At 33.2% G+C, this 18,743-nt stretch overlaps 1 protein-coding gene and 1 long non-coding RNA gene across 3 annotated transcripts in view; one reads left to right on the top strand and one right to left on the bottom strand.

Annotated features, from left to right (window-relative positions):
- The window catches only part of LOC147843375 (uncharacterized), a 704,457-nt gene that overhangs the window by 460,120 nt on the left and 225,594 nt on the right, over positions 1-18,743 (top strand). The gene's annotated exons all lie outside the window — the stretch shown is intronic.
- On the bottom strand, positions 779-18,713 carry sucla2 (succinate-CoA ligase ADP-forming subunit beta). 2 transcript variants are annotated; one of them, NM_213026.1, is given in 11 exon segments: positions 779-1,527; positions 3,051-3,139; positions 5,516-5,636; positions 7,305-7,447; positions 9,109-9,270; positions 9,401-9,539; positions 9,626-9,754; positions 9,955-10,117; positions 11,662-11,761; positions 16,217-16,412; positions 18,617-18,713. In NM_213026.1, coding segments are annotated over 11 exon segments (1,401 nt in total). In that variant the 5' UTR covers positions 18,701-18,713; the 3' UTR covers positions 779-1,452.

Genomic DNA, 18,743 nt, shown 5'->3' with positions numbered 1-18,743 from the left:
CTATTGAAATCAACATTTATATGTCTTATTATTCAGGCATATACTAATAGTTAACTAATAAGTTAATAAATGCTTTATTAACTCAACTTCATGCAGTTTTGTGACCTAATCTAAAGTGAGGACTATTTATGCTTTATAAATCCCTTATAAATGACAAATTAAATAATATATACTTTAATATGAAATAATATTTTTACCCTGAATTAGATTTTTTCCCCAAATCACACTACCCTAGTGTCAAACTTACTGCACTTTTAAGGATACAATTTTGTAATGTTTCTTTCATGGATCTCAATGCATCATGTGCTATTTCTGAGTGTTGGTGCGTATATTCCAAGTCACCAATGACCACAGTTTGAGCTAAAAATTTAGTCTTTAATGTTATCCTGAAGAAAAAAAGGTCCGAGTAAATCAACAGAAATATTGTCATTTCGGATTAACTATCCCTTTAAGCTCAAGCGAACTGCTTTAAAACATGCAATTATGACACAGACCCTTCCGAGCGGCAAAAGATGGCACATTTCAGATTTAACACTCTCAAGTAGGTCCCGCACCAGCTGAGCATCTGCCATGGAGATGAATCTGAACGATGCAGAAAAGCAGAGGTGTTACAAACCTCAAACTGTGAGCTGCCACATCCACACCAGCTTCCCTCGCGAAAAGCGGAATTCTCTGGACAGGAAGCGCTCTGACATGAACGACACTTCAAGGGACTTCCTCTGCCTGCAAACCTGTGTTTTACATTTCAAAAACAGACACCGACAGAGCCTTCCAGTACGATCAAGCATGAGAGGTGTTGGTATTTTTATTGTTTTCCGCATCCGGTGGCTTCACGTCAGCCTGAGAGAACACTGATAACACACACATTCCCCATGAGTGCTTGTGCGTTTGATTTAAAGATAAAGGAAATGGTGCAGGTCTCTTCAGGAGAAAACAGAGAAGACACTCGATCCAGCCTGAAAACAGGAAAAGCTGAGGGGTTTGCGTTTAATGATATCGTGTGTATGTGTGTATATATATCTATACGAGGCATAAAGAGTACCAGTGTGTCAGAGAGACATTCTATATCCAGAGAGTGGGATCTCCATGTACATTTCGACAGTATAAATACAGTCCCTCCACTTGAGAAACCGAACAAACAATAACAACGACAAAAACAAGCAACAGTAGGCAGTAACACTGACCCGATCTAAAGCAAAAAAAAAACTCTATGTTAGTGATGTGATTTCATAAATGAGGAATCGATCACGTGAAATGACAACGGCTCCATGCTGAAACACATGTTGATGAAAGCTCTGGTGAAACAGAAGGATTGGGGAAGCACAGAGAGACAGAAACGAGAGCTAACGGAAGCTGGAGATGGACACGGGCAAGCTCAGGTGGTGGGCTTAGATTGAGTTCGTAGTAGAGAAAGGGGTTTTGAGAAGTGATGTGGCTTCTGGGATTGTTCTGTTAGATGGGCAGCTGGAACTTGACGTCAACCTGGGCCTCTTTGGCCAATGATACAATTTCAGAAAGCTTAACAACCTAGAAAGAGAAACATAAAAAAAAGAGAAAACTGAAATTAAAAGGTCCCGCTTTGAAATGTGCAGTTTTTATTTGGTGTTTGACGTAATCTCAACTGAAAAAAGAAGAGAGGGTGGGACAGAGTAGCTCCTCCCCTTTAAAAAACAGCCAATAGTGGTTTGTTTTTACCACCACTCTGCCAGTGAGAGAGGTTGAGCTTAAGCGCATCAAATAATAGGCATCTTGAAAGGGAGGGTCATGGCCAATACTAAAGAGCATTTGAATTATAGATCAACATTTTTATGGGGTTTAATGAAAATTTTTTTTCGATCCATTTAGGCTGAGGTGACAAGTTGCAAGCTTTGGATGTGTTTATCAGTCTTATATTTTCTAAACGTGACTTTTGTCACTGTTTTGGTGTACATTAGCTAACAGATTAAAACTAACAGATTGAAACTAACATCTAAAAAGACCTTTAAAGCTTTAGTTGCTGCTTTATTACAATGTGTGGTTGTTTTTTGGTTTTGTATTCTGTGGCATCAAAAATCAAGCTCCATAGTTTTAAGAAAGATTGCTGTAGTTTTTAAGCTTTTTCTATTTTATTAATAATTTATCTTTGATTACTTGAAGTTTTACGGATCGTTTACATTTTTTCCTTTTTGCACATTTTCACCCTTTTGGTGTACTTTTTTATTACAATTAGAAAACGGACGGCAATTTTTATAATATTTATCAGTTTGTGGAAGAGAGATTTTGGGAATTGATGTGACTTCTGGTAGGGATGGGGAGTCGACTCCAAATAAGTCGATTCCTCGACTCTCAATGGACCTAGTGCCGGAATCGACTCCAGGACAGGAATCGACTCCCAGAGTCGAGTCTGTTTTTTTAAATCCTCCTGAATGAAGCAGTTACATGCTATAACTATAATGCTCATTCTGGAGCACGATGAACACTGAAGGTGCCCGCTTTGTATGCGTGTTCACACGTTTTACGCTTTTGCTTTTGAATTCCACGACCAGAAGTGCTGTAGGCTAATATAAAGTGCTGTTGGATGAAGTTAGCTTTAATTTTCAAACTCCTATGAAGCACCTACACCTTTTGCATTTTGGTTTTAATCTGCCTGTGATATCAAGTTTGCTGTGTTATAAATAAAATATAGCCTATATAAAGTTGAAGTCAGAATTATTAGCCCCCCTTTGAATATATATATATATATATATATATATATATATTTTTTTTTTTTTTCTTCCCAAATGATGTTTAACAGAGCAAGGACATTTTCACAGTATGTCTGATAATATTTTTTCTTCTGGAGAAAGTCTTTCTCTAGAAGATTAAGATATTATTTCATAATATATGAAATATTTCATAAGTGTTATATTTCTGGAATGTCTCATGCTTTTCATTTTTAAGTGAACGACTTCTATATTTTCCATGCACTATTAATTTTCTTGAAACCCCAATGAACAGACTCCTCTCAATACATTTCCACTCGGTGTCAGTTTGGATTTGCCCATACGGGTTCATAAATTAAAGCAACGCACCATTTTGGCAGCCTCGTCCAGATCATCACAGGCCAGGATCTTCAGAGGGCTGGCAGCGATCAGAGCCTTGGCATCGTCCACTCGTGTTCCTGGAGACCAGAGTGACATGAAGGACAGAAAACATCAGCCATATGCACAGGCATCCATGGACAGACACCTTTTCCTGTCATTATTTGCTCAATCAGTGGATTTACTGTTTTTTTTTACATTTAATCTACAGTTTATGGATATAAAAGTGTCCCAACAGCCCGACCAAGACTCATCTATGACCCTTCTGCAGTTACTGGATGAGATTATTTTGAATAATTATTCAAATACAGGCTGTTTCTCTAATGAATCATTCAGACGTATCTACGAACTGGTTTATCCAACTCATTTAAAAAGATTTCTTGTTTTCTTAATATCTCGCAAGAAAGCTTCAAAATTTTATGAAAAAATGTATACATACATTTGAAGTCAAAATGATTAGCCCTCCTGTGAATTTGATGTTTAACAGAGCAAAGAATTTTTCACAGTTTTTCCTATAATATTATTTTTTTCTGGAGAAAGTCTTATTTGTTTTATTTTAGCTAGGATAAAAGCAATTTTGCGTTTTTCAAAAAAATTTTAAAGGTCAATATTATTAGCCTCTTAATCAATATTTATTTTCTTTGATTGGCTAACAAACTAGTTATACCATGACTTGCCTAATTACCCTAACATGCCTAATTAACCTTGTTAAGCCTTTAAATGTCACTAAGCTGAATACTAGTATCTTGAAAAATATCAAGTAAAATATTATGTGCTGTCATCATGGTGAAGATAAAAGAAATCAGTTATTAGAAATTAAAATTATTATGTTTAGAAATGTGTTGATATTTTCTTTCTTTCTGTTAAACAGAAATTGATGAAAAAAATATACAGGGGGGCTAATAATTCAAGAGGGCTTATAATTCTGACTTCAACTGTAATGTTCAGGGCCCAACAGATTTGTAGTCTGTTACTTTTTGTACATCACACACACACACACACACACACACACACACACACACACACACACACACACGCACACACGCACACACGCACACACGCACACACGCACACGCGCACACACGCACACGCACACACGCACACACACAAAACTTTTTTAGGTGATACTCATTTTAGGTAATGTACTCAGACTATTTTTGGGTTGCTTACGAAAAACTTGTTTCTTAAGTTGATTTGACTATTGTTATATAATAAATAGAGAAAGATACTAGATTAATTTCCTTGTTTTTATTGTCCAGCAATGCATTAAACATCACATTAAATAAAAAAAAAAATTTAAAAAACAGGGAGCAAATTAAAAACGCACAAGTAGAAAATAAACAAAAGAGATAAACAATAAATTAATATTATCAATTTTAAAAGGAAGAAACACACAAATTTGAAATAGTTAATTTGTGTGAATATAAATATACAAAGCTAACATTATTTTTTGAGATTTAAAAAAAAAATCAATTTAAAACAAAAACTATAAATAATAAACAAATTATACCAATTAATAAAAGAAAAAAAACACTGAAGTGAATTGAAATACATAATTTGCGTGTACATGATTATTCATTCATTCATTTTCCTTCTTTTATTCATCAGGGGTCACCACAGCGGAATGAACCACCAACTATTCCAGCATGTTTTACACAGCAGATGCCCTTCCAGCTGCAACCCAGTACTGGGAAACATCCATGCATATTAATTCACACACATACACTACGGACAATTTCATTCATTTTCGGCTTAGTCCCTTTATTAATCAGGGGTTGCCTCAGCAGAATGAACCGCCAACTAATCCAGCATATGTTTTACGCAGTGGATGCCCTTCCAGCTGCAACCCATCACTGGTAAACACCCATACACTTTCGTTCGCACACATACACTACAGACAATTTAGCTTATTCAATTCACCTATAGCGCATGTTTTTGGACTTGTGGGGGAAACCGGAGCACACGGAGTAAACCCATGCAAACACGGGGAGAACATGCAAACTTCCCACAGAAATACCAATTGATTTAGCCAGGACTTGAACCAGCGACCTTCTTGCTTAAGGCGACAGTGCTAACCACCGTTAATCTTAAAAGAGAAAAATTTAAAAGAGCGAAGAATCATTCAATTATGAATAATTTACTGTTGTATAATTTCATTTTCTAATAATTTAATCCATCAAAACGTAATCCAAATACATAAGGAGACCCCTGAAAGAAAGAACCTGGGAAGAAAGTGCATAAAACGCTTGGATTTTCTAGTGAAACCTGCTTGACGTGCTTGTTCTTGTGGGCATAACTGAGAATATGACTCAATTTTTCAGATCAGCACCCTTTTAAATAAAGCATGGGAACTGAAAACATTTTAATGGGTTTCAAATCATCCCTCTTCCTTCCCACTGATCAAAGTCAGCCGCACCATCAGTCATAATCACAGCATAAAGTTCATCTTCTCTCACCTTGTAACCGCACTACAATAGGGATTTTCAGGTCTAGGTCCGTGACTGCCATGATAATGCCCTGTGCAATGACATCACATCGCATGATGCCACCAAAGATGTTTACCAAAATAGCTTGAACCTGTTAGAAAGAAAACACAAACAAACAAAATATAAACATTTTTGAAAAAACTCACTAATGCTATGTAGGGTTGTTATAATGCTGGAATTTGGTACCAATCTGTACTATAATTTTAAAAACGTCCAATTCCCGCTTACATTTAAGCACTGTTGAGTACGTTCTTAAACAATGCTGATTTGCCATCGTGTTTAAGTGCTCAACAGAAATGACTGTGAAGGTCATCAGGTCACTGAACTCACCGCTGTTTAATGAGTATAACCACATATACAGCGAAACTGGAGCGTTTTAAAGCTGCGATTCATCAGCGGATCACACGTATGTCAGCTTATAGACAAACCAGTTGATTGACGTGCGTTACCATGAAATGTGGTGCCCTCACATGTACAGTTGAAAACAGAAGTTAACATACACTCTAAAAAACATAACCATACAACACAACCATTTTTTCTAAAATGTCTGATGGTAAATCAAAATAAACTTTTACTATTTTAGGTCTGTTAGGATTACCTAAATCATTTACATTTGCTAAATGCCAGAATAATGAGAGAATACATTTTTTTTAAAAATAAATTTCTAGACAGTCAAAAGTTTACAAAAAAATTTTCTTGTTTTTTTTTTAGCTTTGTTTTTAAACTGTATAACTTTGGTCAAATGTTTTGGGTATCCTTACACAAGCTTCTCACAATAGTTTGCAGGAATTTCGGCCCATTCCTCCAGACAGAATTGGTTCAACTAAATCAGATTTGTTGGCTGTCTTGCTCGCACAAGCTTTTTTAACTCTGCCCACAAATTTTCTATAGGATTGAGATCAGGACTTTGTGATGGCCACTCCAAAACATTCACTCTGTTGTCCTCAAAGCACATTTTAACTAATTTGTCAGTATGCTTAGGGTCATGGTCTGTTTGGAAGACCCATTTGTGACTATTTCTCCATAATGTTCTTTCTTCATGATGCCATCTATGCTGTGAAGTGGACCAGTCCCTCCTGCAGCAAAACAGCCCCACAACATGATGCTGCGACCCCCATACTTTGCAGTTTGGATGGTGTTCCTAGGCTTGTAAGCTTTCCCCTTTGTCCTCCAAATGTAACACTGGTCATTATGGCCGAACAGTTCAACCTTGGTTCCATCAGAGCACAGGACATGTCTCCAAAAATTATTCTTTTTCCCAGTGTACTTTAGCAAATTGAAATCTGGCTTTGTTGTTGATTCTGGCTTGTTGATTTTCCCATGTTGTAACACAAGGAGGCAGTGTGTTTGAGGTTTGCCTTAAATACTATTCTACAGTTGTGCCTCCAATTAACTCAAATGTTGTCAATTAGCCAATCAGAAACTTCCAAAACCTTGACACCCTCATCTGAGCTTTTTCAGAGGCATAATAATCTTATTGTCTGTAAACTTGACTTTCAAGAAAAGTTATAACAATTTCTAAACAAATATATCTCTCATTATTCTGCTATTAAGCATAACAGAAACAAATGTGATAACTTGCTTTAAAGTTTAGTCAAATTAACATCTGACTGTTTTTAAAATGGTTATGTGCCTCTTTATACAGTGTATGTAAACTTCTGGTTTCAACTGTATATGCCATTTCGTGCTTGTCTTTAGTAAGCTCTGCTATAAACAGAAGGGAAAAAAACAGAAGCCAGTGCTGTGACAATGCTATTACCTTCTTATCAGAGGTGATGAGCTTGAAGGCCTCTGTCACCTGCTGAGCTGTGGCTCCACCCCCAACATCCAAAAAGTTTGCAGGTGTTCCTCCATGCAGTTTAATAATGTCCATGGTGGCCATAGCGAGTCCAGCCCCATTAACTAAACACAGGTGACATCACAGGTTTTAAATACATTTCAACTAATCAAACTGTAGTAGAAAAGCTTACTAAAAGTGGTAAATGTAATACACAATGTGTTATGAAATGTGCATTTTTCATTTGATGTTTGACGTAATCTCAACTGAAAATGAAGAGAGGCTGGGACATAGAGTAGCCCCTCCCCTTTAAAAAACAGCCAATAGCGTTTTATCTTTTTAACAGCTCTGCCAGTGAGAGTGGTTGAAATCAAGTGCATTAAATGAAAAGCAAATGTGAAGTGTTTTGAAATACTGTACTAGAGAGCATTTTATTGGTCAAGATTTGATGAGTAATATCAAATATTATCAGGTGTCGTGAGGTGTATAAGGTGACCTGAAAAAAATGTTGATCCATTGAGGTGAAAGTGACAAACTGCAAGCTTTGGATGTTTATATCAGATTTATATTTTCTAAACGCACATTTTGTCATTATTTTGGAGCACACAAGCAGACAAACATCTACTTTTTTATTTCACAGGACCTTTAAAAACTACTAAACTACCAAATGTTTAGATGCATTATGATTTTAGGTTGTCTTTTCTGCTCACGGGCTGTATTTACTTGATGAGAAATCAGAGAAAAATTGTGAAAGATTATGTAAATATAAATGTATTTAGCAAATGTGCATTAAAATGATTACAATGTGACATATAAAAATGTTATACATTCAGAAATTCACAATGGGTTTTTTGCCTTTAAAAAATAAATACTGTTTTTAAACCCATTGATAAAAAAAGCTCTTCAAAACAAAAAATATAAATTAACATTATTAATATATATTATTAACAATGACTGCAGAAATTATTATTATTAAATTTACTAATTTAAATTCTAATATTTAATAATGTTATTTTAAACTCTAATATTACTTCAAAGTTACTGCTTTTATTCTTTTTTGACCAAACATCTTTCTGTTTTAATGCAGTTAAATAATTTTTTTTTAAATAATTAAAATAAATAGCATGCATATATAAACTTTTTCCCAATATATTCAATGTTTGTCTAGTGGCTGGTTGAGGGTTTCATACGAAGCAATTTTCTATATTAATTGAAATGTATATTATGTCTATACTTTTTTAAATACAAATTCTGATGAAAATGATAAATAAATAATAATAATAATAAAAAGAATAATAAAAATATTTAATAAAATAAAAAATGTATAAAAAAATTAATTTAAAAATATATATAAATAATAAATAAAATAATTTTATTTTTTATATATATACATACACACACACATATATATATATATATATATATATATATATATATATATATATATATATATATATATATATATATATATATATATCTATATATATATATATATATATATATATATATATATATATATATATATATTTATATATATATATATATATATATATATATATATAGATATATATATATATAGATATATATATATATATATATATATATATATATATATATATATATATATATATACATATATATATATATATACATATATATATATATATACATATATATATACATACATAGATATATATATATACATAGATAATATTTATTATTATTTTATTTATATGTATATAAAAATGTATGGATGGTTTTCTTTCCTTCTTTGGTTTATACTGACCCAGGCAGCCGATAGTGCCATCTAGGCCAATGTAATTGAGGTCTGCTTTGGCTGCTTGTCTGTCTCTGGCATCCTCCTGGGACCAGTCTCGCATGTCGAACACTTTCTTCTGTCTATAGGCAGCGTTTGAATCAAAGTTGATCTTAGCATCCATACACATCACTGCAAACCACAGAAGGAGATTTAATGGATCATTTGTTTCAGAACTGCATAAATCTGTCGGAAACTTACAGCGAAGGGGTTTAATAATAAACATGAGGGTCTCAATTTCAAAGTATCTGCATTTGTTTACCAATTCCAGAGGAATCCTCTACCATTGGGTTGATCTCCACCATAGATGCATCATACTTAATGAACACATCATAAAGTTTCAACATGTTTTCCGCAGCTTCATTGATCAATGCAGGGGGAAATCCCATCTTCTCTGCCACCTGCCAGAGGTTAAACAGAGTATTAAAGAACATTTTTCATGCAGGGGTCAGTGTCTAGCAGAACCAGATTCTATTCTGCACCTCACCTTAATGGCTTGATCCATCTTAATTCCCTCTACAATATCAATAGGCTCTTTGACAATGGCATCAGGATTCTCTGCAGCCACATCCTCAATGTTCACACCCCCCTGAGAACTGCCAATCAGAACGGGGCCCTGCAGGGGGTGGAGAAGAGCCCATGTGATCATTTAAAGAGCAGGTGAAACTAGTAAAATGCTCAGTAAAAAGTTGCCCTCTATTGGCCACTCGGCTCACTGCAGCGAGTCAAGTGATGATGTCATTATGGAATGCCTGTAAAAAGACTTTGTACTTGAATGAACAAATAAGCAGGTGATGTCACAGATAAGGCTCTAACCTGGTAAGACCTCTCCATAGTGATGGCGAAGTAATACTCTCTGCGTGGGTATCTGCGCTCACAGACAAACACTTGATTGCAAATGCGTCCTGCTTCTCCTGTCTGCTTGGTGAAAAGCTTCTTGCCAATCATCTTAGATGAGATATCCCTCGCTTCTTCTGGCCTGCAGACAAAAAACAAACAAACAGGCGAGATGTAATGAAGAGATAGGAAAAAAAGAAGACCATAAAGGGATAAACAGGGCTTGTATATTGTTACTTTAACTTTTAAAATTAAAAATGTATTTCGCTACTACCGATTACAAAATACATGTTTTAAAGGTCTTGTGAAGTGCTTTGAAGTGTGTATTTGTTTATTTATTTATTTTTTTAAGGGGTTTTTCACCTTTATTATGACAGGAGAGTAGAAATTTTAGATATGAACACATTGGTAGCAGAGAGAGGAAAAGGACCTCAAGTCCTCAGGAATTAAACTCTGGTCACCGTGAGCACACCGGTGCTGTATGTCAGTGCACAGTACCACTAGGCAATTGGCACCAACACATTTGTTTATTTGATGTAATCTCAACTAAGACTTTAAGACAGGGTAGGACATAGAGTAGCCCCACCCCTTTATCACATCTGGGCCAGTAAGAGTGATTGAGATCAAGCAAATCAAGTGAAAATGAAATGAAAAAAGGGTCTTGAAGGGGGCGGAACATGTCATATACTAGAGAGCATTTGATTGGTCAGAAGATTTGATGAGAAACTCAATTTAGGCGAAAGTGACAAACTGCAAGCTTTTTACATTTATATCTTCTAAATGCGAATTTTGTCACTGTTTTGGAGCACACTAGCTAAAAATTCCAGAGCGTCCTAGCCTGTGTGAACAGCGGTTTTTTTTATTTACTGTAAAGTCGTTCCGGAAATTTTCCAGATATTTACCAGTACCACTGTATGAAAGGGGCTATTGAGTGTGGTCTCCAAATTTAACCAAAAAGCTTTTTTTTTTTTAAATAATTAACACATATTAAACCTCTTTAACATTATTAATAGGCTACTGAGTTACTGATAGGTGAGGTAGTGGCGCAGTAGGTAGTGCTGTCGCCTCACAGCAAGAAGTTCTGTGTGGAGTTTGCATGTTCTCCCTGCATTCGCATGGGTTCCCTCCGGGTGCTCCGGTTTCCCCCACAGTCCAAAGACATGCGGTACAGGTGAATTGGGTATGCTTAATTGTCTGTAGTGTATGTGTGAATGAGTGTGTGTGGATGTTTCCCAGGGATGGGTTGCGGCTGGAAGAGCATCCGCTGCATAAAAAAAACAAGCGGTATAAGTTGGCAGTTCATTCCGCTGTGGCGACCCCGGATTAATAAGGGGACTAAGCCGACAAGAAAATGAATGAATGAGTTACTGATGCTGTTCTGACATTCATTTTCAAGCCGTCTGTTAGTTATTTTATTTTCAAACTATCTGCTGCTGCTTTCAGTATTATGGTGATAGATGTCATATAAAATAATATTTAAACTTACATTGGTAGCAGTTTTTTTTTATTGAGATTGGTTCAAATACCCAAGTTTGGTTAAATATTGATAATGTTCAGAAGTACTGTAACTGTAATTTGATAACCACTATTTAAAATGCAAGTATAACAAAGTAGTTACTAATATTTTGTGAATACATAAAGCCGTTACATGTATTTCATGCATACAATGTAGTAGCAAACACTCACGAGTAAACGATTCTGACTCCTCCTTTCAGTCCTCCTTCAAAAGTGCCTTTGCCTCGACCACCCGCCAGAACTTGGGCTTTTATAACCAAGTCTTTAGAACCTGAGAAGAGAGAGAGAAAAAACAGCAACTAGATTAGTACAGTTGGACATAATTTAAAATGACCTTTTAAACACCTTTTGAGGTGAAAAAAAAAACTTAAATGCTCCTAGCATATTTTTGCACATTGATAAAGTCAGTATGTTTTAGAACGAGTTTATAAAATGTTTATGTTTTGCAAGCATTTAACATGTTGTTAACGTATTATACAATATTAAATGTGTAAAAACAGATTTACCAATCCTAATGTTCTAAATATTTAACATGTTAATTTAACATTTAGCTAATGATTTAGCACTTTAGCATGTATTGACATTTCTAAAATCTTTTAACACATTGCTAACCTGATTTTACCATGCTGTTAACATTTGCTTCATGTTTTTGTTCGACTGTTTCAAACTAAGAATAAATATAGATAAACCCAAACTACATAATAATAACTTCAATAACAACTTCATATGTCAATAAGAGCTGCTGATACAAATTAAATAAATAAAAATAAACTACAAAAATTTACAAATAAAAAACATTAGATATGACTTTTTAGTTACATTTTTGATAAAGAACTTGAAATTCTTAGAGATAAATTCTCATTTTTAAAAATATACTGCCTCATGTTTTAACAAATTAAAAATTTCCTTACATGTTTTAATATTTGTATGTCCCTAATATACCTGTTTTTGTAAACATGGTTGCATCAGTTTTACTATAATAAAACCATTATTACTTTTTATGAAGGACTTAAAATATGAAATAGGTACCAGTAGAGATACAGTTTATATCAGTAGGGATGCTCAACATGTTTCAGCATGAAAAAAGAAGAACCCTGCATCCTCAAACGATGAGTCAATCTGTAATCACCTACAGTCTCTGAACCTGCACAGACCTGCTGTACAGCTTATGCAAGGCTGGATCGGACTGTTATGATTAACCTAGTGTCACTTTACAAGCTGATAAGTAGCAGTTTTGATTCACAAGGATTTAGATTTCATAACCAGGGTAAAAACAACACACATATGACAGCAACAAGCACAGCTTAAAGCACAGTGTCCTAAACGCAATCACACTTGCTTATAATAAGCAATAAAGGATTTTCAGGATTTGTGGAATCATTGTTAAATTTAACTATAACAGTGTCAATGTGTATAATTTGCATGTGTTTTTAAAGCCTTGTTCCATGTAATAATAGAATTAAACAGAGAGCTTTAAGCATTAAGGCACATGAAATTATAACATTAACTAAGATGAAATTCATTTCACATATACAGTGAAGACGCAGTGTTGTTTTTCATCCGATTGTTAAGTTTCTGTATCTGTATAGAGACAGAAAAATCTAAATACAATTTATATTTGTATCTTTGTTGTATTGTATTTTTACAGTATTTCCTGTTATATTTTACTTCTGGAAAAAGTCATATTTCATATATGAACATGCATTTTTAAAATTGAATTGCCAAAGTCATTATTGCCAGTTTCTATTATTATTAGCCCATTATTATTTTAAAAGCTGTTTATTTGGACTTTGCATTCATAAAAATAATTATTAAAAACAATACACATTTCTTATCATTATTTTACTGAAACTGTTATTCAAGTACCAAACCTACTGTACAGAACATAATATATTTTATTTCTAAACGATTATCTTACCCTAAAAACATTGACATATAAAACAAAAGAAGAATAAAAACTTTACATTAAATGGAAAATTCTTTTCTTTCTATTTTTCCAAAAATAAGAAACTGCATAAATCACAATATTAAATAAATTATTTATATTTTTGATCAAACAAATCTAATCTCCTTTTGTTTTTCCTAGAACATATTGTAGTGATTTCCAACAGAATTTTTCAGGTTTTGGTTTCGTAATGTTGTCATGTTAGAGCCCTGAAAAAGAGAAGTGCCACACAGAACTGCAGGTTAGACATTGTGAAACTATGGATATCTCTAAATTTGGCCATGTTGCAATTTTGCAAACAAAAAAACTCCCACTTTTAGCAACCCTGAAGTTCAGTTTGGTGCATTTAACAGAAATTAAACGAACATTAAAATCTGGAATCATAGATTCTGTTTTTTTTTAATACTCTGTGTTTAAATCTAGTTCTCTGCTTGTGACACCCAACCCTCCTTTCTTCCAGCACTGGCTGTCCATCATTGGCTTGTGCAGGTGCTGTCTATATGCTGACAGTCAGATTAGAGTTTAAAGGCGGCAACATTCTCCAGAAGTGGAGCAAATCTATGTTTAGACTCCAGCGTGTGTGAAAACAGTACAACAGCTGAAACACAAACACACACTACATTAAAGACCTTTAAATAGGGTAACCTGGGAGTCCAGCTCAAAACACACTTATTCAACCTGCAAAGAAGTGCATCAGACAGATCTTTATTGTCGTTGTATCTTTGTATGCTGAAACTGATTGTGTGCAGTATTAAAATATATATATTATTAAAAATGATTATTCAAAAACAACCTATTACCAGGCTTTCTGCAAGCTTCACAAAGTCAAATGTAGTACTTTTAAAGAGAATTATTAATTTAATTTAAGATCTAAATCATGTTGGTTTAATATGCGGCTGTAATTCATGTGATTATCTTTGGACTAGCAAAATAAATCTACAAAATCAACAATAGAAACTTTGAGGTAGCAGTACAAGAAAAGAAAATGAAAAAGGTTTAAAACTGTTATGCATACACACATTGTATTTGAATTGCTAACTGTGCAAACTGGCATTCCTTACATTTAAATATTTGTTGCTGAAAAAAATGTGTAAAGAACAAATAAGTCTATACACAGTTGATGACAAATGGTTAGCCTTCCTGTGAAATTAAGATTATTTCTCAAGGGCTGTTTAACGGAGAGAGAACAATACAACACATTTGAATGCAATAATTTTTAATAACGTCAAAAAACAAGTTTTTGCCATGATGATAGTATCTAAAATATTTTTATGGACTAGTTATTTTCCAAGAAACTATGATTCAGCTTAAAGGTAAATTAAAGTCTTAACTAGGCAATTAGGCAATTCATTGGATAAAAGTAGTTCATTCTGTGGCCAACCAAAAAAAAAAAAAGAAGAAGAAAAAAAAGGGGCTTAAGAGTAATAATCCTGACCTTAGATGTTTTTACATTTTAAAATATAAGAAATATTTTAAACTAAAACAAATATGACTTTCTCCAAAAGGAAAATATAATACGAATTACAGTGATGAAAGATGTTCTTGCTCTGTTAAATATCACTTAATTTTTTAAAATAAATAATAATTATAATAATAATAATAATAATAGTTTGGCAATTAATTGGATAAAAGTGATTTATTCTGTGGCCAACAGGAAAAAAATATATATACATTAAGGAGGGTAATAATGCTGACTTTAGTAGTTTTAACATTTTAACAACTAAAAGAAATATGACTTTCTCCTGAAAGAAAGATAAAATAGGAAATACTGTGGTGAAAAATGTCCTTGCTCTGTTGAACATCACTTGAAAAATATTTGAAAATAATAATAATAATTAGGCAATTCATTGGATAAAAGTGACTCATTCCATGGTTCGTTTTGTCACCGACCGAAATAAATAAATAAACAATTAAACAAATAAATAAACAAATATATATATATATATATATATATATATATATATATATATATATATATATATATATATATATATATATATATATATATATATATATATATATATATATATATATATATATATATATTAAAGAAGGTAATATTGCTGACTTTAGCCGTTTTAACATTTTATTAAAATATAAATTTAAGAAATATTTGAAGCTAAAAGAAATATGACTTTCTTAAAAAGAAAAATATAATAGGAAATACTATGATGAAAAAATGCTGTTTAAGATCACTATTTGGAAAAAAAACAATTATTGAGTAGGCAATTCATTAGATAAAATGGTTTGTTCTGTGATTTGTTCATTTCGTAAAAAAATAATATTAAAAGGGGTAATAATGCTTAATAATATAAATAAATAAAATATAAATATAAAATAAATATATAAAATAAAAATATAAGTAATATTTCAAACTAAAATAAATATTATTTTCTCAAGAAAAAAATATATAACAATAATAATAATAATAATAATAATAATAATAGCTACTAATAATAATAAGAATAATAATGATGATAATAATTAACCAATTCATTGGATAAAAGCAGTTTGTTCTGTGGCTGGCCATTTTTATTTAAATATAAGAAATATGAATTTTTTTAAAATGCAGGAAATAATATAATATAATAATATAATTTAATTTAATATAACAATATAATTTCACAGTATTTATACAATAAATACTGTGAAAAATGTCTTTGTTCATTTAAAATCACTTTGAAAAAAAACTGTATTGCACATCAAATACAGTAATGCAGTCCTATCAAAAATACACGGCTTTACTCAGACAATGTCCAGCATATTTTCATGTTTTCTCACCGATTTGCTTGGCAGCAGTATAAGCCTCATCAGGTGTGCTGGCGACCATCCCCGCGGGCACAGAGATGCCCGCCTCCTTTAGCAGGCCGATGCTCATGTACTCATGCAGGGAGAGCTTTCTCTGCTGCTGCAGCGACAGCATTGGAGATGGCTGGTTCCCATGGTGCCCAAACAGACCTGATGTCCCACCAAGCACCTGGTAATTGAAAGCAAATATTGATAGTACAAATTAAATCCAACACTGCAAACAAGAGATTGAACAAGGGATAATGTTGCCACAAAGCCATAGTCGTTTTTACAATTCAAACACAACTTCTGTGATTGCTTGATGGAATCATCAAAGCGAAATAAATGCAAGAAAAGTCTAAAATTTGTTTTATTTTTAAGATATTAATCATTTTAGATGTTAAGTTTATCTCCTTTGACAATAAATAATGCAAAGGTAATGGTGGGTGATCTGAAGATATTATGATTTAACCCTAAATGTAATCCTTTATAGAGATGTATTGCAACTGGAAGAGCATTCGCTGAATAAAAAACGTGCTGGATAAGTTAGCGGTTCATGCCTCTGTGGCGACACCGGATTAAAAAACAGTTCATTTAACAGTTCATTCCGCTGTGGTGACCCCAGATTAATAAAGGGACTACGCCGAAAAGAATGAGTAAAACAGAATGTGCACTAGGGTTGCACAATATGTAATTTCAGCATTGATATCGCAATGTGTGCATCCGCAATAGTCACATCGCAATGATATGCAATGTTGAGTTGACTTTACAGTGTCATTTTTACAGTTACATATGAGCAATCCCATGCAAATGCCAACCTTGCCATAAAAGAAAAATTTAGGTTTTCACCAAAATAGAGAAACCGTTTCTACTTTTCTTTGTGTAAGAAAGTATTTACAGTACTTTAAAATTGCTCAAAAATGTCTCTGTTAATGTTTTCAAACTATTGTATTTGATTTCCCTCATAAATACAAAAATGTCAAATAAAATGAAACCACTCACTTTTGTTCTATAGTGAGCCGACTCTTATTCTTTTGATTAGCATTTTTTCTTTTGGGTTGTGCAGTTTAATTCACAGACTATCTACAACGTATGTTGTATACTGTAAACTCGCAAACTTTTTTGTCACATCCATAACACATGTTTATTTTCCTCATTTAAAATATAAAAAATGTTTACAGATGGATATTTTTCTGATCCTATAAATCTGTGGTTGGTTGTTTTGAAAAATATAAACAAATGCTTCAAAATTATGTTAACATTTGCTTTCTATGTGAATTTATCCTTTGAGTTTTTACTGCAAATGTCACGTCCATGACGCTGAAATTGCTCATACACAAAACCACAATGCATGCATGGTTTATTTCACTTTTATTTTTGCCTTGTTGCATTTATCTATGCTTGTAGTTTCTTTATTACAAGTTACGATGATTCACTTCCCTACAGAATCATCCCAGTCAATCAAAATACACTCAGTAACACTTTAGCGTCCAATTCTCATTAGTTGCTTATTAGTATGTATATTATTGAGATATTGGCTGCTTATTAGTACTTATAAAGCACATGTTCTGTATGATCTTTTTCTACCCAACACTTAAACTAACCTAATAACTATTAATAAATAGAAAATTAGGAGTTTATTGAAACAAAAGTCAAAATGGTTTGCTAAGAACGAGAACTTAAATGTGACTAAAATTATTTTCAAGTATAATGAAGATATATAAATCACAGAAAAACTAAATATCACAATGTCAGATTTCTCCAATATCGTGCAGCTCTAATGTACACAATAGCAACAAATTACCATCCAAGTAATCAACAATACAGTGCTGCATATAAATAAGTTAGATACATTATGAAGTAAGCTACCTAGGTGTCTCACTCAAGGGTACAACCTTTCACTGACCAAACAATTATTTCAACAAATGTATGATTCAGAAATATTAACACTTATAGTTCATTATAACAAGTACATTTGCAAATCTGAGTGGTTTAAGGATTACTTTACCAACCAGCTGTTACTACAGGTGAATGGACTACATAGAGTAAAACATAACAGAGTGTCCCTCCGTAAGTTACATGTAGGTCAAAGTTAACTCGTAAACCCAGCTGACATGTAATTGGTATGCATGATAAGAATACAAACAAACATAATACTCTAACAATCCCAGAAAACATCTCGGATTAGACAGTAATACAGCACCCGCTCAGAACATAATGAACAGGTTTGCTAACCTAAGCATTACTGATTATTATTAATGACAGGCTGTTAGCCAATGTGCTAATGTCAAAGGAGAACTACCCATTTGGTGCCATTGTAAGTGACCAAAACAGAAAGCTACTTCATTAATGGAAGTCGGTTATTAAAATCTGACGCGTATACACAAAACTGACCTTAGCTGCCGAGCTTACAGTCGTCCTGGAGCTGGAATTCCTCAGTCCAGCGGACAACCGGCCACAGATCAGGGACGTCGCCATGTTGCTCTGTGCTGAAGCAGCGCTGCAGAAAAACAAATGATTG

Source organism: Danio rerio, chromosome 6, assembly GCF_052040795.2.
Source record: "Danio rerio strain M-AB ecotype USA chromosome 6, GRCz13ab, whole genome shotgun sequence".
NCBI lineage: Eukaryota > Metazoa > Chordata > Actinopteri > Cypriniformes > Danionidae > Danio > Danio rerio.
Note: the sequence above shows the minus strand (reverse complement) of the source record. Positions and strands in the feature narration are given on the sequence as shown.